At 43.4% G+C, this 24,567-nt stretch overlaps 1 protein-coding gene across 1 annotated transcript in view; it reads left to right on the forward strand.

Moving 5' to 3' along the window:
* Positions 1–24,567, forward strand: part of CCDC148 (coiled-coil domain containing 148) — a 44,365-nt gene that overhangs the window by 12,242 nt on the left and 7,556 nt on the right. Inside the window, 3 exon segments of the mRNA XM_010076544.1 lie at positions 815–1,021; positions 15,916–16,053; positions 24,031–24,149. Coding sequence (XP_010074846.1) covers positions 815–1,021; positions 15,916–16,053; positions 24,031–24,149 — 464 coding nt within the window.

The raw sequence follows: 24,567 nt of genomic DNA on the forward strand, positions 1-24,567 counted from the left end.
TGTATTAAAAAATGTTTATCAAAGTTTTTTATTTTAAGATTTCTTAATTATAAATTTTATTCTGCACAGTGAGGAAGGGATGTCCCTGTCTTCAAAACGCGTGAACTTGAACACCTGTTACTTCTTCAAATAAGCACTGTGGAGATTTTGTAGTTCCACGTACTCTCTCAGCCAACATCACAAAATCTGTTTCCTAGCTTTCCTTTTGCTATACGGTTTTATGGTTATGTCATGCTCTTCTGCTTCTCTTGGTATTTTTATTCTTTATAAGGATGGATAGCACTGTTGCACTGTCTAGGAATAGTTATTTTAATTGGTCTGTGGCATGTATATAGCAAGAAGAGTGGAAAGTTATCTCCTGCTCTCAGGGAGAGGCTATTTTTATATGCGTAATGCCTTCAAATTGATTGCCGACTCCTTTTGTGCTCCACAGTGAATAAGCACGTAGCAGCTAATAGAGAAACCCATTTCAAGGCCAGAACACTTCAGGATGTCATAAGTAAAGTAGGAGTCTTTTTTTATCTCTGCCTGTATTTTTAGACCATCCACCTCCTTGTGTTTGAGGAGTGCCTTGTGCAAAGGAGTGACAGTGAAGGAGTACTGATAATCAGCATAGTTTCACCAAAAATAAAGTTCTTGTGGATTTCAGAACTTTCGCCTGTGAGAACTGGGCTAAATAATTCTGTGCTTTGTACGGTGTAGGTGTATTTTAAGCATAGCTGTTATTAATGGGTCTCCCAAATTCTCTGAAGGTTCATGTAAAATTTAAAAATTCTAAATTTAAAAACCCTTTTGGAATACTTTACTTTTTTAGGTTGTTAATGAGAAAGCTTGGGATCGCTACCATTTCGTTAGGAACCAGCGCAGAGTCTTGATGTTAAACTGGAGTGAAGCTAGAAAAGCCTTTCTGCTGAAGGCAGCGATGACTGTTGCTGAAGCCTCTGCTGCTCACGAGGCAGCAGTAGTGTTGGCGAGTACCAGACAAAAGCAGCAGGAGACCTGTGCTGATCTGAAAGCAAAGGTAGGTTCAGTTGTAAATCTACCACAGGCAAATCTTTTCTTTACTAGTAGATTCCATATGAAATGACATGTTTAAGTGAAGGAAAACTAACTGAAGCTAGTTGTCATCATCCTGTTTTTACTGGCCTCGTTGAATTGTTTTGGGCAGTTAGGGGAAAAAAGCAAACTATGATCTGTTGGCAGAGATATCAGAATGTCTGTGAAGCTTGACATGCAAATGGTTTTGAAGATGCTCTGTTTCGTCACCAGTAGGGATCCTTGTTAGTGTTTCAACCAGCTCTTGAGCTTAGTTTATCTTTTTTTGATTAAGAATTTGGTTACCTAGCACACTTCAGGCCTTATGATGAATTTCATACTGTGGGTACAACCTCTTCATAAACAGCAGTCACATTTATTTTGATGGATTTTGAGCACCATCAAAGAGTTCGAACTGGTTTTCAGTATGGAAGGACGAGATTTGTTCTGCAGTTTACAATATGAGAGACTGTAAGCAAGCTACAGGAATAAAAGTCTGCAATCATATTCCTTGGGTTTCTTTGTAGCATTGGCAAATCACAAAATATTTGTTTCTGTTTCTTCCTCAACAAAGTGGGGTTGATTTCTATACTGTCTGGGGCTTAGTTCATAATTGTTTTTAACACTAGAATCATCAGAAGAGAAAGCAAAACATTCCATTCATCCTCACTACCACCAGTTTTTTAGATTAACGCTAGTCTGTTTTCAGAGAAATCATGAATATCTGTCTTCCCTTCTGTTTAAGAAAGCTTTCTAAGACCTGAAGAAATGGATCCCATAACTTGTTTGCCCTTCTTATGGAGGTGTCGCAATATTCTGAAAGGTGATTTACTGTGTTAAGAGGTGAAAAAAGATAAAAATTCCTGAGGTTTTTTTGGTAAGAGAATAGAATAAAATGGGAGGAGCGTGGAAACAAGAGGAAAGTGTTTTGCTGTTGATGCCTAAGGCATTTGTAAGGGGAGTCACGTTTCTGGGCATGAAAGACATGTCAAGATTTGTTTAAATGGCTCTCTGTGATTTTCCACTTGCACAGAAATGAGCGTCTGAAGCATACCTGGAGCATTATTCTCACTTTACCAGCGTTATCTCTGCTGAATCCTTACTTTTCAGCAAAATACTGAACACTTGATTTGGTTTTCTACAAGTGGACCACCACAGTAAGACCTGTCCGTGATGAACATGTTGGTGTTGGGGCTGGTTTTTTACTGTAGTAACAATACAGCCCCCTTCTGTCTCCTGTTCCCGGAGCATCTGGCATAGCAGGGTTTGAATCTGGACACTTCAGGGTTAGAAACTGCCTGGGGCTTGGCTAAGGGGGGAGGACCCCAGTCTAACTCCTGTGGCAGTGGAGTGAAGAGAGGTTCTCTGGAGTTGGGGGCGGAGGGGGGTTGGATTATTTTTTTTTTTCTTTTTTTTTAACCTAGGCCTCCCTCTCTGGAATTACTGTGTATCCCATACCTGCACAACTAGAGGTGGAAGGGCCATTTATTCCAGAACTGTCAATTTAAGTCAGTTTTTTTTCTTTTTTTTTTTTCTTTCTTCCCAACTAAAAGTACCAAGCAAGTGTTGGAGCACTTGTCTCCATGTAGCTGAAGATTCTCCCTGATCCATCGAACGTTGTCTGAAAGCCCTGCGGATTCTGACCTCCTGTCTCCAGTAACCTGGACCTGTTTGAAACCTGAACCCATTAGGCCTACACTGTTCGAGGGCTGCTTTCAAAGGTGGCTTTGTTAAAATGTTGAACGTTTGAACAAAAACAATTCGCCCATTTCCCAGAAAAGAGGACTGAGGCAGGTGCTTTTTTTCGTTAAAGAAGGATACCATTGTGACCTCCTTTCGATCAGCGTTGCAGCTGAACGGGCTAGAGGAAGGAAGTTGAAATTGGGCAGGGAGCTGGCTGTTTTTCAAAGAAATTATTCTGAATGTATCCATGGTTTTGTTTGGATGCGATGGTACATGCATTTGAAAACTCATCCTTTACCCAGCGATAGTTCATTTGACAAACTTGTCTTTGGACACTTCTGCAGCGTGCAGCTACAGAATGTCATCCTGGGGAATGCGGCTGTTGGCAGCTGTCCGGTGTCTAGTGAGTTAATTTACACTGATTAATCCCTCTGCTGACGAGGAGTCATAACATGGGGTAAAAAGTGAATCTGTCTCTAGGGGAGTGAGTGTAGAGCTGGAAATCAGAGATTAGGGTTGTTCTCCCACTTGTTCTTTTTGGCCATTAGTTGACTTAATTTTGCATTTCAGTAAGTTTAGGATAAGGAAATCTTACTCGTATCACCTTACCAGAGGGAAAATGGAGTTGCTAGCATGATTTAGCTGTATAGTAAACTGGGTATGCCTGTGAAGAGTTTGCACCCTGAATGTGAGAGAGAGAGATCTCCTTCATTACACCAGCAGGTTTCAGAGAACGTCATGGCGTGTAGATATCTATTTACCTCAGCTGCAAAGTGAAGTTATGACACAGACACACTGCGAGATATGTAAGCAGTTCTAGAAATGCAAAGGATCATTAGATCCATTTTGCAGCCAGAATATGCAGCAATACATTCGAATTGAAAGGGATTGTTTAATCCATCCAGTGGGAGAAGGCTAGACTCTGAATGGGATGCCTTCCATTTAACTTCCAGCCAGTAAGCCAGTTAGCCTGTTTTACTGATTAGGTTTAAAAGGGATACCTTTCTGTAAATTTCTGTAAATTTCTATGCTGCTTGGAGTTTGTGGGGTTTTTCAAATGAGTTTTTCTTTGTGTGTGAAAATCAGTTTGCTCCTAATTGTAGTAGATTGAGCAATGCAAAAGAGAGAAAATATTCCTATTTGACAGGTTGTGCATTTCTTTGTTACTGCAATAACCACAATGTCACCTAACTTCTGTATCGTTCTTTTAATCTGTCACCAGCAAGCCAAGGTGTAGCAAACAGACTGACGAATACGTTATTTAGAGCTGTGCCGTCAGTGAGACTGGGCCTTGTGCCTGGCGAGAGGGGGTAACAATTAAAAGTAAAGCAACAGAGAAGTTAAAATAATGTTTGTAGTGGGTTTTACTTGGGGAAAGGACTTTCAAATTCTTATTCCACGTTCCATCTCACAGGAGATGAATGTGTGTCCGTGACAGAAACCGGAGTCTCTAAGGAGGAATTTTGAAACAACTCGGGAAGCTCAGGTGAAATGAATCATGAGGCTGTGTGGGAGAGATCGGAGTGAAATCAAGGGTGGAATGATGGTACTAGTGAGGATACACTGCATTCTGAAAGAGGAAATGCTTCTGGGACATATCTGTAGGGCCCCTGTTTGCAAAAAGCCAAACCCACCAAACACATGGGGGTGACGCTTCAACGGGTGATCCCAAGGCTCTCCTGCTTGGAGTGCTTTATACCGGGGGGACAACCCTCCTGCAGCAGGTGCTGTGTAATACATTTCTCCCTGTGTAAAATTCCTCTTTCTAAACAACACAGAGAAGCAAATTCTTCTGTGTCACAAGCTAGTTAAGGGGTAACGTGAGAGCACGATACCTGGGAAGGGTTAGCAGGGTGCTGCTTCCCAGCTGCTGTTGGGGGACCGGAGTACTCGCTGTGATACACGGAGAAATTCAGTCAAGGTATCTGTGTGCATTCTAAACATTATTTTTCTATTGAATTTGTCTTAAAATATTTTATAATCCAGTATTTTCCATCTTCATATAAAAGAACTTTAAAAGGACGCTCCAGGCAAGGCTGTAGAGAAAGGACAGCGGAGTCTCCTGCGTGTGATGCACAGGGTGGGCTGCTTATTCCTCGGCATAAAGCTGTGTGCCTGCCTTCCCTTAAATCTTTCCTTTTTATCCTTTTGTGTTCCAGGGTTAATCCCCACTCCAGTGCTAAAATCTCTTGCACCACACTGTGAATTTTTGTAGAGCAACTCTTGCATTCCTTATCCTGGCAGACACTAAGATAAATGAATTTCAAAAGGAAAAGAGTTGGGTGGGATGAACTGGTTTATTGCAAAGCATATAAAGCATGTTGCAGATTGCCTTCCTTCTCCCTTCGTGTATAATGAGAAGAAAGGATGTGTCAGTAATCTCAGCGCAAAAAAGTTGTATCTCTCTGTTCCGCATGTAGCCATGATTTGAATTATTTGACTGCCATATGAGATCAACACTGAAACATTACGCCTGAATTTAAACAACAAAAGGCATCTGGATAGGTATCAAATCTACTTACTTGTACTATAATCTGATAATTTAGCAGGAAACTTAAAAAAAAACCAATTTAAATAGTGGCATATTTTAAAGAGTTTTCTTTTTCAGAAGCATTGCTTATTCACCACTGAGGTGACCTCCTCATTTGTTGGATATGAGAAATACTAAAAAGTTTTAATAACCTAAATTTTAAATACAGATACTCAGGAAGTGTGTGGTGAACTTAAGGGCTGTACCATGCTATAGTATTTCTCCAAAGCAGATGTGAGCAAATATGTAAGATTTTATAATTCGCCAACTCTGACTCAGTAGCATGGTTTTAAGCCAGAGCTAATAAACATGGATTAATTAGCTTGATGTCAGCACAGCATTGATGAATTACATGGCTTTTGGGTCAGATAAAGTTCATATGCAGTAACCTTGAAGCACATACAGAGATTGTTTCTGCAAGTTTTCCTTGCTTTTTCCTTTCACCCATCCCTTTTAAGTTGAAATTGTCCAGGGATCCCCAAAATTACTTGAGGATGGATAGCTGGACCAGCAGACAGCTCCTGCTAACCTTATGTTCTTAGGAGGATTATCTTCCTTCTTCAGCTAGGAAAGTGGCACCGCAGGCAAGGAAAATAATTTGCATTAACATTTTGCAAAAGTAGTGAAGGATCAAAGGAGCTCTTCATACGACTGCAGGAGGAAGTAGAAGAGATAGTAATGTATGTAACAGGACAGCAGATTTAGCTAAGTAATTGTAAACAGAAATGTGGCTTACTTGAGGTTTCGCGCATGTGAATATTTAAGCCGACATAATATTTAAACACGTTAATAAAATGTTGACACTCCTGCTGTCAAGAACAGAAAGATGTTCTGAGAAGAGAGGAAAACAAGGAGAAGCTGTGAAAAGTACAGTTCACACACGGCCTTGAGCAAAGATGCTGTGATGTGCTTTCAGCGCCGGGGAACTAAAGCTGGTCCTGTGCTGGCTCACGGGTTCTGTAGGTATCGATCCTGCCCTGGTGACTGAGGTTCCTATCAGAAAGCAATGAGTATGTTTTCACTCTTCAGATTATGACAGAGGACTATGCTCAAACGCTGCTCTCTCATTCCTTTTTCAGATTTAAACACTTCTATAGCTGAAGAAAACATCTACAGTTCTGTTACTGATCGAAACAGCTACTTTGAACCACTTTCTAATTTTCAAATTAAACATTTTCTAGAGGTGGGTATGGATGGTTTTGTGCAACAAAATTCATCCTAATCCCGGAAGCCTTGCTTTTCTCCATTATTTCTTGCAGGTCTCTTTGAGGTAGCCTGCGGAGCACAAGCTGCTGGAGAGTACCAGTTAAAAACCTGCCAGGGATGTGAGCTTCCATTGTTCTTCTAATCGCAGCCAGAGAGAGACTCTCTCCTGAGATTAACAAACTCACAAGGGTGTTATTTCTCAGCTATCCCATTGCCAAATGCTCTAATACTGAATTTGTCACAGGTCTTGTGTCAGGTGGTGAGCAGCAGAACACCAATAGCTTGTACCGTTTGCGGTTTGTCATCCAGGATGCTCCGGAGTCCGGGCGTGCCTCCAGGTGCTGTTCAGAACTTTTCAGGGTAGAGGAATCCCCAGTCTAGAGGAGAAGGAACAGGTTTTTAGGGCTGAAAGTTACGGGAGGCTTCAGACCATCCTCTGTTACTATCACAGTGGTTTATGTTGTTGTCAATACCTGTTGATGTAATAAGTAACTTCGTGCATTAACTGCGTGGTCTCCGAAGGTGCTGCACTCTGTAAAAGTCACAGATGAGTTCTTCATCACAACAACAGAGCTGAGCCGTGTCCCCAGGGAAAGCGAGCATCGTTCTGGCTGCTGGACTGCCCAGCGACCTGCTGCCTTAGAGTGTTTGCTGCCCTATAGCCTCTGTCGGTTACAGGGGTGCTGGGTTTTTGTGCTCAGGAGTAGGTGTCAGCACGGGTTTTGAATGCTTCATGTTTGTCGTGGAGCCGAGGACCAGCAGGATGCTGAGCGTTGGACCCCAGAGCACAGGCAGCAGGACGTCTCATCGGCGTGTTGCCCGACCTGCTGGAACTCATCGCCGCAGCTCTCTGGGCTGCTAACACCAGCATATCATCCAACACATGGAAAAAGCAATGATTCTTGCAAATTATACCTCTACTTGATGGTGATATTTAATATGGAGCCCCCCCTCGTAAACCCAAACTTTCCTCTGCAGTCAGCTGGTGTGACACGTTTGCTGTTTCAAACGTTCATGTCAGTTCATGAGCTTACAGACACAGGAGGAAAGGAAAACAATATATATGATGCTTATAAAAAAGGACTTTCTCAGACTTTCTAAACTTAAAAAATTATGGCTTTTTCAGATTGTTTTAACAAAGTTCCCCCTGGCCTGTAGTATTTTAGACTCCAGGGAACTGTTCTTAATATACGTTTTAATTTTTTCCCTTTTATAAGCTCTAGTATTCACACCCTGAGGCACCCATCTCATTATCTTTCAATTTAGGAATATATGCACTCACTTTCTAGTCTTATTTTATTTCCAAGAATAACACTGTTAATATTTTATATTTCAATGTGTGGTGGGTTTCATTAGTGCAAGGGTTTTTCTTATTTTATCAACTGAAAATCATACATCAATAACAGGTCTGCTATACATCCCAGTTTCCTTGGAGATGTCAGCTTTGTTGGGGCAAAATTCGTCTGTGACTTCCAAAGTCTTGGCAAATGGGTTATTCACTGGAAATGTAGAAATCCCCGAGATGGCCGCTGCACCAGCATAAATCTACTCTCCAGTACCTGTGGTGTGAGTGCTGCGTGTCTGAGAGCTGTTGAAACTACTGCACATCGGCATATGTTACCAGGAGGTCCTGTGTTTCCCAAATTTCCTACTTTTCATGCATGCCCAAACCATCTGCAAAGCGCGTTCCAGCCATTGCTTCCTGTGAGTGTCGGGGTTGCTGTGCAAATCCTGTGGAGGCTCATATTTGCTGGGGAAAAGCTGTAGCAATTCTGTCCTGGAGATGCAAATGTCTTACACCATGCATTCATTTCCTTCCTTCTAGTCCCTAGCAGAAAGTCTGAAAAGTTTGAGCAGTCGAAGTGGCTTTGCAATGAGAAATTGTGGGTGAATGCAGGTAAATTTGAAAATGTGTTTGATTTTTTTGTTTTAAATGAAATGTACTACTTTTTAGTAGTCATGGAATAGACATTTCTGTATAATCAGTGACTTAGAAAAATAGTTTTAGTTTTGTAACAGAGACTTCTATTGTCCTATTTCCTTCACAAAATATTTAAGTCTAAGGGATTTATTATCCCATTAACCTAAGTGGGATTTATGTGCTTAACTTCTATTAACCTAAGTAGAAGTTATCTGGGTGAATCCTTGTTCTTCTATGGGAGACTAGGTCTTTAATTTTTTATTTTCCTTTATATTTCCTTCCCTCTTTTCTTAAAAAATCTTTCCCTTTTTTCCACCTTAGAATGGAAGGGAGTTGCTCAAGCAAGAGACATAGATCAGCATGTGGTACTTTTACCTAAAGTATTAACGACTAAGCTATATTGCAAGTGAAGAGGCTACTCTGCTGGTAATGAAAGTCACCTTTTAATGAGTTTTCCGTGTTAATCTAGCAGTGATCTTGGTTTGACTGTGCTCTTTGGCCAGTTCTGTAGTAGATAAAAGTAATGACCTTCTCTTGTGTGGGGCAATAAGAAGTTTGCCAAGTTTATTAAATCATCTTCGTTGATTGGATGATGTGTCCATTAGGAACTGAATGGAGAAGAATATCCTTACTGAAGACCTGATGTTGCAATCCTGTAATTCCTTTAGCCCATAACTTTTTATCACTTGATCACCTTTTACATCTGTTTTCCTTAGTTCTGTTTTTCAGGACACACTAGAAATGCTCTAAAATGGCCTTTTCTCTGTAAACAGAATTCCTTAGGTCACCAACTCCTCCTGAGGCTGCAGTCCTTATCTTAAAACATGAAGGAAAAATGTCACGGCTGACATGGTTTGAATACAAACTTGCAAGTAAGAGGCATTTTTTCCCCTCTATGCCTTGTGGCTTACATCTGGAGAAATGAAGGGGTATCTCTGACTTACCATAAAGGGGATCACTCCGTTCCATACTGCAGCAGAAACACGGCAGAGAAGCTGGGAAGAGAAGGTGGCGACGATGTTGGAAAGGAGGGTAAGAGAGGAGAGGAGCGAGTCATGGAATCACAGAAGGGTTTGGGTTGGAAAGGACCTTAGAGATCATCCAGTGCCACCCTCTGCTATGGGCAGGGACACCTCCCACCAGCCCGGGTTGCTCACAGCCTCATCCAGCCTTGTCCTGGCAACAGAAGCAGATCAGTCATGTTGCCTGAACTGTGGATGTTTCCTGCTGTGCTTCTGGGCTCTGCTGATTCCAAGCTTCCTCTTTCTTCTGCGCTTCCCATGGGCGCAGTGTAGGCAGCCGTAGGAAAGCCTTAGGGCGTTAGCCTGAGGAATCCCAGGGAAAGGGAGTGGATGCAGGTTCCATGCTGTTTGGTGCTCCTCCTTTCCAGAGCTTATTTCATCTTTCTCAATGACTACTTGGGCGCTATCTGGACAAGCCAAAAAGCTGCTGAACTTGTTCTCTGTTTTCAAGGGTGCCCTCAGTAGCCTAACCTGGAGCTGTGCCGCACAATAGGAATTGTATTGCTGTGTATGCCAGTTTTTGGCACAGATGACATGCACCATATAACTAAGCTCAGGCAGCCCGTGCTGTCCCAGCTGTGAAGCATGAAATAACACTTCATGGCGATTAGTGGATGAGATTTCCTACCCACTAGGCAGAACAGCCAGCGAGAACTCTGGGACAAATGTATGTAGAGGCATTCTGCGATTCCTTGTTTTATGCTTAGGATTTCTTTTTATACTTAATTCCTTTAAGTAGCATTTGAATCTCTTCTTAGAATCAGTCATGAACAGTTTGAAGAAGCAAAAAAAAAGTCCAAACCGTAATAAAAATAAGGAAAGATGTGCAGAAGTGTTGCAGAGGTTAATAAAGCTCTGGGAGCTTCTGCAAGTGTATTGGGATTGGGTCATTTTATAAGGGTGAAAGAATGAGCTAGAGAGAATCAGGGTGGGGATATCAGAGGATTTCATTTTTATGCCTTTAGTAATGACAAACAGCACTGACTTTATCACATCGTTAGTGGGAATTCTTGTGTAGAACTTGAATTCTAGCAGCTTATTCTATCTGTGTAGCACAGCGTAGCCTGTGAGAATGCGGATGTGCTGCTCTGTGTAGTCATTTTATATCCTTTTGCTTTGTGGTGTGCTTTTGCCTCAGTTTTCAAAGGCTGGTTTTTCTCCTTGCACGACCTTTACTGCGCAGACCCTCTCTACACCAGTCGGCTGTCCTGGGTTCCTATTTACCCAGCTATGACAGGAGCTTGATGCCAATGCTCCTGTCACCCAAGGCAGCTTTAAGATTGTTTATATTGGGAGTCAGTACTGCTTAAAGAGAAAGCCTGACGTGGTGCTGTGTTTCCATGTGCCCATTTAATGGGAATTCCCAAGGAAAGTCTCTCAAAAATTGTTTTGTCATTAAAAAGAGATGTATCTGTAGCATTAAGTACACGGTAAATACATTATTACTGTGCAGATGTTAGAGTGAAAGAAGTAATTCATTGCTTTAATTAGTTTGTAGTGTACTTTACATTATTTTAATATGCAATATTGAAATAATGAGCTGAAAATGGGTATATACTCATTCTGTTTAGCACAGAGATTTAATAATTCACTTGGTAAAAGCGCCTCTAATAATACATGAGCTGTGAAATGTACTTGAAATGCCAGTTGTAATTAAAAACTTTCAGAACTTAATGTTGGCAGCGCTTGTATGCTAAAATGTAAGCTGCTTTGTGAAACAGGCAATAGGAGATCCAGTTTTCAGTGTATTCTCAATATTAGTTGGACTATTAGGATTTTTAAAATATTGAAACAGAACACTTTACTGTTGACACAGTAAACCCTACCCTTCTGATTTGGCACTTGTAGGAACGAAAGAATGCAATCAAGAACACATTAACTTTCTGTGCTTTCTGTGGTCCCAGATTATTGCCCTAGTGAATCAGAATTATTGTTCAGAATTTTTTTTTATTATTCTGATCTGCATGCATCTACCTCTGGAGGAAAAACCTGATGAATACAGTGGGTTTTCTTGAAAAGCTTAAATTGTAGGAGTGCTGGAAATTCAGCATCAGGCAGTTGCTTTAAACAGCAAAATATTAAAAGTTTGGAAATGCATGCTGCAGAGATTCCTCAACTATTCTGCTCAGTTCCACTGCCTGCCCGTTGCTGTTGGTTTTTTTGCAGCAGTGCCCATGGGCTCTCGGCTAGGATTGGGTTTTCGCGGTACCATGTGTTGTACCAGCACTCAGGGCAGAGTAGTTTGTGGGTCAGTACAGACACAGGCTGGGTTTCCGTTAGAGGCAGCCCACCCTATCCTTTGCTATCACGAGTTCAGATAGTCTAGCTCCTAGCTTTTGCTCCTGTGACAGTAGGGACAGGGGACTGGTTTGGGAATCTTTCCCTTCTGGCCCCTGCCATCCTCTGCGGACGGTGCTCCCCGGAGAAGTTCCCCGTACAGGCAGGGGCTGGCCCACAAAATCTGCTGAGGCTGTGGGACTAGGAAGATGTTTCCGTGCTAAATGTGCTTTAACAAGGGAAATGTATTGACATTTGAATCAGCTGTTTAACTCCCAATTTTTGTTGTTTCTTACATAATAAAACACTTCAATTAAGCTCAGCTCTGTTAAGAACATTTTATCCTGTATGGCTTTAACTCTTTGTGTGGGGAAGACACGGCATAATGCCAACCCACTGAATCTCATTTTATAAATATTTTGCAAACAGTGCTTTTCTGTGTTGTACCAATTTTTCCTTTTTTGTTGCAATTCTGAATCATTTTTTTAAAGGAAGTGACTCCTCCTTTGCCTTAGTGAAAGGGCATGGGTTAGAGGAACGTGGAGGGGCAGGGATAATGGGAACTACCTTCATGTGCTGCCTACGGAAAAGGATAAATGGGTGTTGTGGGAAAGTATAATACAATGAAACTTCCCTTCCTTCTGTCATTCCTATTACCCATTTTCTTGATTGGCAATGGGCTTATGCATTCGAAAAAACCTAGCTAGATAAGAACGGACAGCAGATTCCATCTGCTGAGTAGATGGGTGTGCTTAGGCGTGGCTTAGGGCGGTGCAGGCAGCGTTGCAGGAGGTGGTGGAGATAGGCACTGTGTTGTTGGCACAGCAGTTCTGCCCGGGGAGCCTCGCTGCATGGATAACGCTGTGGCAGCTGGGTGAAGTTGTATGTTTGGTGCTTGCTTATGCTCCCTCGTTTGTATGAAACCTGGTGAAAATCCAGATTGTGCCCCAGTGCTGATCTGACCTGAATCGAAAGGCTTGGTGCATACGTTTTGGCTTCAGCCTGGTCCAACAGTGGGGTGGAAATGATTGCATGTTCTTCCACATCCATTTTCAAAACATTCCTCCTTATGTTTATTAGTGTAGCAAGTGAAGGGTAACTGAAACAATTCAGCATTTAGATTCCTAAACTGCTGAAATGCATGAGCAGGCTGCTGTCAGAATTGCTGAATAAAAAATGTCTGTTTAGACAAAGACCTTCTGTTACCAGTGTCAGGGTGTGGGAGCGGCTTCGTTCAGGTGTTACAGCCAAGCTCCAGGAGATGTAAATGTCCTGTAAAAATCGAGAAGCCTCTGAGCTGCTGGGATGGTCATCTCCTGTAACCCTCGTTCTGTTTTTATGATTGTTCTGTGTTTCTGTTCAGCTGGGTGTTTGAAATGGTAATTGGCTGTGTTCGTTAAGAGGGACACACATTCCAGCTGGTCCCGCTCGAGGCGGGCGGGCAGCCTCCATGGTCTGGAGAGGTCCCTGCCAGCCCCAGCTGCTCCGATTCCACCTTCTGCACCCTGGAACGATTGTAGCCGCAGACATGGCTTCGTATTCCTTTTCACAGAATAAAGAGCTGCCTGGGGATCTCCCACAGCCTGGGTGAGAGGGCCCAAGGTATTTGTGCTGTGATGGGGCAGTCTTGATTAATTGCGTCATTAAATACAAATTTGGAAGCTATTTGGAACATACTGCTTGAATTCATTACTGTGTTTGGGATGACCAAAAGTGTGATATTGCTGTGGGGGGAAACCTACTAGTTAGCAAAAATTTTTGCACAGTACTTCTTTTAATAACCTATTTTGAGGAAATTAAGGTAAAGATTCATACACAGTATATGTTCAAGTGGGACCAGGCATATTTAGTTATTTTTTATGAAAAAATGAGATTTTTTTTTTTAATGCAGATGTTTAGAACTATTTATACTACAGTTCTTAAGTCTAAGGGCTATTTATGTTAATATGTGGCTTATAATTAACAGAAAATTGGGCAGAGAACAGGTGTCCTGTGAGTCCCCCAAGTGCTCGGTGTGCTCCCCAGTTCCCGCAGAAACTGCCCGTTCCTGGGACTGGCAGGTTAAGGGATTTCAGGGGCTGAAGGGCGGGTGTGGTTTTTGCTTCTTAGGAATGGAGGTATAGTTTTACCACCGCCAAAGAAGCTCTACCAAGTATGTCTTTCATTAACAGTTTTGTTATTATTATTATTATATACATGAGATCCTGTGAAGGGAACATTTTCAAAATTCTGGTGAGAAAGGTCATATTTGAAGAGTAACATCTGTTCTAAGGAACACTGCAGCAACAGTTTTAATTTTTCTTTCCATGGTGTACAAGTCTGAATTCCAGTTTGAAAGAATTTTCTAAGAATATCTAAAAGAAAAACAGCTGATTCTGTGCTGTCTGCCGTTACATTACACTCAAATACACACGGACAGGTGCAGCGTCTGTGTGTACTGATCCCTCCTGCCTATTTCCAAGTGTCCACACCCAGCTGCAGTTCCCATGTGCACACGTTTCTGTTCCCTCCTTGCAAACCATCCCACTACGTTTTTTGACATTCATTCAGTGCCATTAATACTTGCTGGCACGGACAAACTTATCCCTGTTCCTCCTACACTGCCCCATAAAATAATCAGCAGCGTTTTCCGAGTGAGGAGGAGAGCAGGGAAGGAGCGGGGTTTGGGTTTTGAGGATCGTGTGCCTTGGTTCTCCTGGCTGCCTACATTTTCCTAGTTGCAAGGATAATTTTTGACCCGAGCCTTTGCTCTCTTCCTGTAAAACATCAAATTGGTGAAGATGGCTGTTTCCTAACTTTTTTTTTTCTAGAAAGGAGAAAAGAGATTTCAGAAGGTGAAACACAGTTATGAACAGGGCTCCAGTGAGAAATAGGTACAAAAATGGAAGAAAAGAGGTTAAAAAGAGTTTAATGCTCAGCTAAATCGTAATTCTTAACTTTGGGGCTGGAGTTGAAGCTGGGAAAAGTTGTATGTACTCTGAGAGAGTCACAGTGTAAATGAAAGCTGCTTGAAGAACCCCGAAACTCAGTGGTTTTTATTACAACGTGAAAACACACCAGTTAATGCTTATGCTTGGGTATGGTAGCAAACGGCATTGAACTGTTAAACGCAGGCTGTAGGAGACAAAAGGAATGAGTCTGTGCACACACCTAGTGAAATGCAGTAAAGGTGGAAAAAAAAAAATCCTATATTAGTAGTAATGTACTTGCTGTAGTATATAAAACCAGAGGAAAAGTGGCTGAAAGGCTGATTCCTTAGAGGAACAGAGTTCTGTTAGCACTTGACAAACCCAGTGCCAGAAGAGCTGACAAGCCAACAAAAAGGAGACATCAGTTATCCTAAAAAGATGAGTGTACAGCTGCTCTTGCCAATCCCCAGGAGACCGGGACCCGCACGGGCTGAGAACAGTGTTCTCGGGAGCCCTGAGAACAACTCGCCGCCCGTGACCGCGTCCTGAGGACGGGCTGTCTTGTCTAACCCATACGCTGTGTCGGGAATATGGCAAGAGGGGATTTCTGGCACGTTGGGGTGAATGGTCCATCCCATCCCTGATGTGTTTGTTAAGAAGGTGACCATGCCCATGATGAGGGTTGCTGGGAGCTGGTCCCTGCTGTGCTCCTCCTGCGCTTTGCTGGTGGTGTGGGAGCTCCGGGTAGGGTTGCAGCTGGTGGCTCTGTGCCCACGGAGCAGGATGTCGGGTACAGCACCGTCCTAGGCACCAGTCACAGCCCCTGAGCAGGCGGCAGGGATCCTAGGCTCACTTTGCACAGTTTGAAAGCTGGCAGAAGGTGACGTGTCTGTCACTGGAGGTGGTTGAGTCCCGCAGAGCGCTGGTTGGAAGCGAGGGCTGTTAGGGAAATGCCGGGGCTGAGGGATGCCAGCAGGCTCTGCTCCGTTAGCATTGGCAGTCTCCATTTGTAGGCTCATCAATACGTTTACACGTTATTGGGAGTGTGAGCACTGAAGGGGGATTTAAGATCTGATATTGCTGAGACGGTTTTGGAAATTTTGCTTAAAATTTTTTTATAGGGGATTTTATTGCATACTGTGCCAGTCAGTTGGGAATTGCACATCATCACATGGAAGGGTGGTGCTCACTAAACGATTATGTGTTGCTCTCAAGATTACAGATCTTAGCTTGTAAGTGGATTACATGGGTTTCCTTCCCAGTCTCGGTCTGGCAGGATCACAGTACCACACAAGCCTGCTCCAGGACTGTCTTTTTGACTGTTTCTTCCAGGTTCTGCAGTGAAAAAAAAGGAAGGAGTGTGAAAAACTAAAAGCTGCCATAGCTGCCAGAAAAAAGGAAAAGGAAGATGAGAAAGAAAGGCTACAGAGAGAACAGGAAACGATTCGCAGAGCTCAGGAGAAAGAGAAAGTATGAGAAACTTTTATACATTTTTACATATGTAAATGTGTACAATTGCCTTTGAAATCTTCAGCTCATCTCACTGCCTTGTATTCTTGTAAAGTATTAGTGCAGAGATGAGCAAACGGTTCGTTGAGTCTTGCTACTGTCCATTTTAGCTTTAAAGCTGCCTGCTCTTACACACCAGTTATGTTAATTCATTACATGTCTAAAGAAAAAAAGCATACACAATGAGTGTCTGTGACCGTCTGTGTCACAACAAATCAGCGCAGAGGCACTGCTGGATTTCTGACTCTTTGCTAAAAAGCACAAATCTGTAAGTGGCAAAGGTGCTGAAAGCTTCCAGTGCTGCAGTTAATATACTGCAATGCAGCAAATGAGCCGACGGTACATCGTCCGCAAGGCAGCACACTGCACTTTGCAGCACAGGGACCTCAACGGTGGGCCTGAAGCACAGTGGTGACATTAACCGCTTCGGGGTATCGGAGGGGTCTGTTGCGTTAGTCTCAGTACTTATTTGGTGACTGCTTGGGAAATGGCTTTGATGCATAAGTCTGAACTTCAACTTAATAGAAAATCAGAAACCCACTGCGGTGAATGTAACGAGTGTAGCAAATCAAGCTGTGTCACAAATGCATTTGTGTTGAGCTTTTTATTTAAATAATATGGCAAAAACCCAGGAGGCTGTTTCATTAGAACTTTACTTCTTCTTCTGTTTAGTTTTTATATTGAAGCCTGGCATGCCTAGAGTCCAACTCACCTGTGGTGTATTTGTTAAGACTGCAGAATTATTTCTGGAAAAACTAAGTCGGAGAATATCACAGATTCTTATTGCTTTGTCGTTGAAATGCTGATGGGTAAATGGTCTCTTGCTCCTGTGGGACTACCCGTGCTAACATGTTTGCAAGAAGGGCCACTAAAAGCTGTGCTGTTCTGGCACGGCAGTTGGAAGCAGCGGTAGGAAAAGGAGGCTTGGCTGTTCCAGATGGAGTGTCTGCATGGTGCCCGGGAAGGCTGGAGTGACGTCAGTATGTGTGTCACTGCAGAGAGCTTGTGCAAGAGGACAAAACCAAAATCTTTACATGTGTTATCATGTTTTCTCTTTAGATGTTTGCCTTCTTGTCTTTGTCTGCCACGTTTCTGTGTAACGTATCTTACTGGGAGCAAATGTTTACTGGTGGGACTCCAGGATGGCCAGTTAGGCACCCTGGAATGGGATGGGTTCTCACGTCAGCACATGTCTGTTGCAGTGATAGTCCCTGCAGGGGAAAAACCCAAGCACAGAACTATCCATACTTACAGAAATTTGATTAAGTTGTTACTACAACAATTCACAACACTTGCTAAAAGCAGAAAATAAATCATAGCAGAGCAAAATAAGTGACTTGCAGGTGGGTGAAACTGCCTGAGCAGAAGAATGACAATCAAGTCCTCCACTACCTGGAATTTCCCTGTCTCTCTTCATGGCACACAAATATCTTTTACTCGCTTTGTCCAAAGAAGTACGTCTTCATGCCATGTCAAGCAGGTCAGGAGCAGAAGCTCTCGTGGCTTATTGTGTTCTTGGTGGTGGTTTCCATGACTGTCGAATTTGGCTGTATCGGCAATTCTGCAAAGAAGCACTTGGCTGAAAGTGCTACCTGCAAAAAAGAAGCTGAAGCTGCTGAAGCCTTCCTGTCTCCAGATGAAGACTCATTATTTCTTGTTGCTGTAAGTCCCCAGAGCTGACATTTGAAAAGCTGCCTAATTTTGGATTGATTTTATTTTATTTTTGAGTGCATTCTTCTTGGTCATGGCTACGTTTGCATACTGCATCTATTGAGTTTCTTTGCTAGCTGAAGATGTCTCTACTTACTTGGTCACCTGATTTTATTCTTTTTTCTGCAATTTATCTTATAGATTAAATATATATTCTTGGCAGAGCACAATCTCTCAGTTAAACTAATGGTAAATCACATAGTTAGCAAAATTGCAACTAATTGTCCAAAAGTCAGTTTCAAGAGATGTTTCTCTTTCCTTAAAAATACACAGAATGCTCTCGCTTCTCATAGGAATCAGAAAAGTTCAGATTGGAAGGGGCCTCAGGAGGTCTTTAGTGCAATCTCCTGCTCAGTTATGAAGTCTGACCCAGGTAACTCACGGTATTATCCTTATTAAATGTGTTTTATTTATCCTTAAATTTATCTCTAATATTTGAGACTGTCATTTCATGTTCAAAAGCTGAGAAAGCCGTACTTCTGTGTTTGCAAGCCATGCACTTTCAGAGAAATCTTGTTTCAGTTTAAGTCAGTATTAGTTTTACCTTTTGCCTTTAATTGGCTTATTGTAGATATTGTTGGTGAACTTTTTCACGTAAACCTCTATACAAAGGCACAGAGAAATTTTTTGTCTGTGCGCATTGAGTTACAAAACTTTATTGTGTATGTGATTTCCTGGTATTTGTTCTTGGCTGATGTGTTGTTGCTGTTTTTACATGCTGGATTTAAAGTTATAAAATAACAGATTAGGGCAGAAGGTCTACATCTGGTGTCTGCATTCATCTTCTGTATGAGAGTTTGGTGAAGCTTTGACTGGTGTGGATAACGTATAAGTTGTCTCGGTTGGAGTGCGACTGTGACACTTTTGTGGTTCTCCCTGGAAGCAGAGGTGCAGAGAGAGGGGCAGACTGTCTTTGATGACAGTTTGCTGCGTGGGTTAGGATAAACTCTGCTGCTGTTTTTCTTTTTGTTCCAGCTTGTTCTGCTTGTTTGCCTTTGCTCGCGCTGTGTCTGTAGTGGCAGGGGGCTCTGGACCCCCGAGGAGGGGCAGAGGTGGTGGGGCTGCGCTGACCCAACCACCAGCAGTTCGTTTGATGGGTAAATATTTGGGTTGTGCAAACTTTCCACTTCTCTCAGCCTGTGTGTACTGTCTCTATAGGACCGTCCTCTGCCCATGCACAGGTGGAACCGCAGCTGTTTGAGGTCAGCACTCATGTTCCATTTGAGTATCTCACATCTCAGATCCTCGAACAGGGCTGCGGACCTCATCCTGTGGCTGCTTGGCTGGGGAATGTTTTGTGGCAGGTCCGTGTAAAGGGATGTCCGCATCTACCTCGCTGGTGACCTAGGCAGGGTACATCAAGCACTTTCAAACCTGAGAATGGGTAAAATGACGTGAAATCTCAAATACCAATGCTGTGTTTGCTCTGTTGGACTGCAGATAAGATTTTTTTTCCCTGTATATTTGAATGTGGAATTTTGGAAATATCCACTGGCCCCTGATTAGAGGTTATGAGAAAGCCTTCGGGCAATGTGAAATAGAGAGAGGAAATAACTGAAATGAGAAAGTTTTATTTCATAGACATAAGTATTCCAAACAATAAGAAATAAAAGCATTCTAAGAAATATGGTTATAGCCATCCTTGCTTCACATCCTTCATGTGTAAACAATGGTGGATATAAAGAAAAGATGGGCTTATAGGTTGGGAATTAGGAAATATAAGCACTGTTTGGAAGATGTCTTATTCTGAAGCATGGCAGTTAAAGGCTTTTCTGCACAAAGTCACTCATACAAAGAGCGTGGTATTTTGACTGCCATTTCATCTGGAATCTCAAAAGAGGCTTGAATTCAATGTAGTTCAGGGAATGATACAGAAGTTATTTTTATTGACATTTTATGAAGCTTTTCTTATGTGAGATGATTCCATAAGTAAATTTCACTGTAAGAAATTACCGATATTTTGGGAGGTAGGATAAGGTCTCAGGCCTTTGCAGGAACTTTACGGATTTAGTTGTAAAATCAACAGACTATCGAGGTACAATTTCAATAGCTTCATAATTAACATGTAATTAACATTTTCTTAAGTTATCAAAATTCTTAAGATTTTCTTAATTTTTGCATCTTTTTTTTAAAGGTTCCATTCCCTATTTTTCCAGCTGTATTTTAAATTTTAGAAACAATATGCTGTTTTGTCAGTGAATTACAAGGGGCAGCACTGTTGTATGCTTCCGTCATCACAAAGTCTTTTCAAAAATTTGATTTTCAAGGTAAACACTGTCTTTGTTTTGCTGGAAGGAATAATTTTTAGTGAATTTTGTAGCTTTTCTCTTTCTGCTTGTTGTAGCGATTGGCAAGAAGTCAGGTAGGTGTTGGGAGTGAGGGGGCTCCCCAGACAGCCCTGAGGTGGTACAAGGCACCGGGCCCTGCTCTGGCTTTTCTTTTGGTTTCTGATTTGGAAGTACATCAGGGTATGTCGTCATTGCTGTGTCCCAACTTGTCTTTCTCTTCTAGTACCTGCATGTGGAATGGAGGAAAAAAAAAGTGGAAATGAAGGAGTAAAAGTACAGCAAAGAGAAACTGTGAGAGCACTAACCCCTGTAGATCTACCGTCCCAGCCCTTCTCGTGGGGACAGCAGAATGCTTGGTACAGCGCAGAAAAGAGAATGGCTGATGCCTGCTGGAGGTGGCATGGAAGATGAGTTGTGTTACTATGTGGTGTTGTTGTTATTATGTGTTAATGACTGGAACAGGTAGGACAGGTCAGCTTAGCTTCACTTAGGGCAAGAGGCTGCTGGATCTGGAAATAGGGGAGGTCTTGTACCGAGGTGTGCTGGGGTTTACCATGGGCAAAGGGGTACAAGAAATGTCTGGAGCATCATGTCACCAGTAAGATCATGGATACCTTTCATAGACTGAGTTGAGGAATGATGATCCTATCCAGTCACCTCACGGATGTTGAACTGGTATATATTATTTACATAATAAGGAGTGTAATGCCCTGAATACATTCCTCTGTCTTTGAACTTATGTTCACACACAGGTTCCTGTTCTACAGATGTCTAAACCCTTCCTGAAAATGAGTTGTTGAAATTAACTAAACTAAAAGGCTTTTTGTCCTAGTTTCTCTATTAGTGCTTATTGAAAAAATCTTAATTGTGATTTTATGTGTCCTTCTTCTCTTTGTTTTTTCTATTCTGTGTTAACAGTTATCATTTGCATACATTTTGAATCGCTGCTAATCTTCTTTCTTTTGGGTTTCCCCAAACTGTGAGACGAAGCCAGCCCTAGCCCTGGCACTGAGGTGTGCAGGAAGCAGCGGAGGTGCCGGGGTGGTGGGAGAAGGGCTGTGCTGGGGTCAGCCAGGAGCACCCCCAGCCCTCTCTTCTGTCTCCAGCAGTGCTGTGACAGTAGAGGAAAAGAACAGCAATGTCCCTCCCTCCCAGCCACCTGCCCTGTCTCCAGCCGTTCCTGATGCTGACGTGGTCGGTCAGGTCGGTGACCCCTCCCTGGAGGCTCTCTCTTTGGGCAGGTGCCCGGTCTCTCCCGAGACACACGTGGGGCTCCAGCAGCTGCCGCGCACTGCACGGAGAGCTGGCTCTTCCCTGGTCCACACCTGGCTCTTGCCAGTGCCTCTGGAGCCTCCCAGCTCTCCTGGTGGAGAGGCAGAGCCGATCTCCATCCGGTCTCTCTGGACACTCGTGAGTTTGTAGGCTTCTCATCCAATCCCCCACAGTGTCACTTCCCCATCGAATAGCCCGTCCCGGTCCCTCAGCGCCGGTGCGGGAACTCGCACAAGCACAGCAAACCTCTGGTCATTTCTGTTTCTCTTCTCCTCCCATGTGAAAAGGTTCCTTCCACATGGGGCTATCAACTTATTTTCTGTCTTTTCCTGTTCTTTTTGTGCTGCATCGTGGCACCGGACACGTTTGATCTGCCTTTGCTGCTGTGTGCTGAGCTGACGTGTCACTGGAGGGACGGAGGTGCCCCTCGGCCGGGGTCACTCCAATTCGTGGTGCTTTGTGCTTCCAGTTCCCTGGAGGACAGTGTCGTGGCCTCTGTGAAAGCTGCTGTGTGCCATCACCAGCTTGAACAGGGCGTGCAGGCACTGCTTCCCGAAAGCTGCGCTCGGTGTGGCATGGGCCCTCGTTTGCGTGGAGCATCGTCAGGAAATGTTGCTGTGCCGCTGTGGGATTGCAGAGCCGCGTTCCCAGGAGGACGTTCCCTGCATTGTGCTCTGCGAGCAGAACAGCTCTTTTCTGTTAGAGGAGAGGAACGCGAATTTCTCTGCCCCTACCAGGTGTCCAAAGTGAGAGAAGCTTATCTGTGAGTGTGACAGGCAACAGCTGCTTGTGGATGCAGCTGACAAATAGAAGTGCTGGAGAGTCGTGTGTGCTGTACCATGTACCGTGTTACAGGTTATGGTACCTCATACCCAACTGATGGCTTCTTGGGAGCAGAGCTGCTGGCAGTCCAACCAGGGCAGCTGGGACTTGGTGGAAATTAATGGTAACAGTTATCTCGGGAGCAAAGTAAATAGGTTTGTATTTCAGGGATGTCTTAGCTAGGTGGGAATGATTTAACTGATGCTGGTGATACTGTGGGGGTCGGATGACCACTTGAGATCCCTGCAAACCCTGTGCTGAGGTGGCTCCAGTGTTTGTGACCAGCACCCGAACGGTTCACCTGGCCCTGGCTGAGGAACACAGCGCTGGAGTCACGGTCCTGAGTTTCAGTGTAATTCAGATGTTCTTGAAAATTGTATTTTTAAAAAATCTGGAGTCAGCACTTCAAAGATGAAGGTGATTCTTGTTCCTGTGCCTAAGAAAACCTGCTCTGTCAGCTTCCTGAGCCGGCTGGTGGCTCGGGAGGTGAGCTCGAGTCACCCCTGGAAACTCTGGGAGGTGTACCGCTGCTGCAGTGCTCTTCTTACGGCAGCAGTACGGCATCAGTGAAGAGCTGTCTGAATGTCTTGCCCTAGCAGGACCGGGGCAGGATTGTGCCCCTGTACTCAGCACTGGCGAGGCCGCACCTCGAATCCTGGGGTCAGTGTTGGGCCCCTCCCCACAAGAAGGACATTGAGGGGCTGGAGCAGGTCCAGAGAAGGGCAACGGAGCTGGGGAAGGGTCTGGAGCACAGGGCTGACGAGGAGCGGCTGAGGGAGCTGGGGGGGTTTAGTCTGGAGAAGAGGAGGCTGAGAGGAGACCTCATCACTCTCTACAGCTGCTGAAAGGAGGGTGCAGTGAGGTGGTGGTCTCTTTTCCCCATTAACAAGTGATAGGACAAGAGGAAACGGCCTCAAGTTGCACCAGGGGAGGTTTAGGCTGGATATTAGGAAAAATTTCTTGACCGAAAGGTTTGTCAAGCATTGGAACAGGCTGCCCAGGGCAGTGGTGGGGTCACCATCCCTGGAGGGGTTCAAGAAACGTGTAGATGTGGTGCTTGGGGACATGGGTTAGTGGTGGACTTGGCAGTGCTGGGTTAATGGTTGGGCTGGATGATCTTAAGGGTTTTTTCCAACCTAAATGATTCTGTGATTTGTAACATATGTCATGGCAAGGTGGGAACTGCAAGCTTGCTGCAAATTCCACCAGTTGTCGTTGAAGAACTGCCCTGGTTTAGGAACAGAATCCTGTATAATTTATTCAGATGAAGAATTCAGAGTTTCACTTCAGCAGCATTTACTTTAAATCCCAATTCCTTGTTTTGCATCCAAAAACCCTCATCTGTCCAGATAAGCTCCCTGCTCAGGTTTCATCATCTTGCTCGAGGCCTTTCTCACTCAGCTTTGGACAAGCTTCGTCCCTGTTCCCCAGGGCTCTCCACCTTGGCAAAATGAACAGGGCTGGCACGGATCCGGCTGTTTGGGCTAACCGGGGACACTTTAACTCCAGGAACGTTCCCTCACTTCAGCAGCACAGCTGAAGGTTCTGATGGCAGAGCAGGAAAGTAAGGAGCAAATGGAAATGGTAGTCTTCAGTTTGCAGTTGAAAATTATATTTGAATTAGTGTCTGCAGTCTGATTTTACTGTTTCTGTTGCGGGCTCCACACCCTCTTGTTCTCCTAGTGAATCTTTTGTTAGCCCATACTGTTCTCAAATACAAACTTTATTCTAAAAAAAATCATAACTGGATTTTCTTTAAGTTAATGCTTTCCTTCCCTTATTTGTTCTCACTACCTTGGCTTGCCAATGATGGTTATTCTGTTTACTGTATTTGTTCAAACTCTAGCTGAAAAAGTACTGGGCTGAGAAACAGCTCAAGTGGCAGGAACAGGAAGAGAAACATCTACAGCGTCTGGAGGAATTAAGAAAATTAATGGCTGAACAAGCAGTTAAAGACAGAGAAAGGTAAAAGAAATTAAATGTGAATGCCTATAGTACCAATAGGAACTTCCTATAATCTAATTTGCTTTCATCTCACACATTTTAAATTAGAATAAATTGAAATAAGTGGTTTTTTTTTTTCTTCCTGTGTACACCAAGGTTGCATCATGACTGTATCCTGGATATAATTTATTTGTTAGTTTGAATTAATTGATATCCGTCAAAGTTTTAGACCTCTGTAAGTGCTAAGCATTAGGGTACACACGTTAAACCAGCTCCCTTTGTGACTCTTTTAATTGTAGCTGGGTAATAAGAGAGTTCTGATCCTTTTTTTAACAAAAATTAAAGGTTTAGCAGATGAGAGCTCCATCGAGAGAAACGCTCCAGAAACACAGCAGGTACTGATAAGTGGTGGGCATTCTCCTTGCTGGCATTCAGCAGG

The sequence above is a fragment of the Pterocles gutturalis genome, unplaced genomic scaffold, assembly GCF_000699245.1.
Source record: "Pterocles gutturalis isolate BGI_N339 unplaced genomic scaffold, ASM69924v1 scaffold36773, whole genome shotgun sequence".
In the NCBI taxonomy this organism is placed as follows: Eukaryota; Metazoa; Chordata; class Aves; order Pterocliformes; family Pteroclidae; genus Pterocles; species Pterocles gutturalis.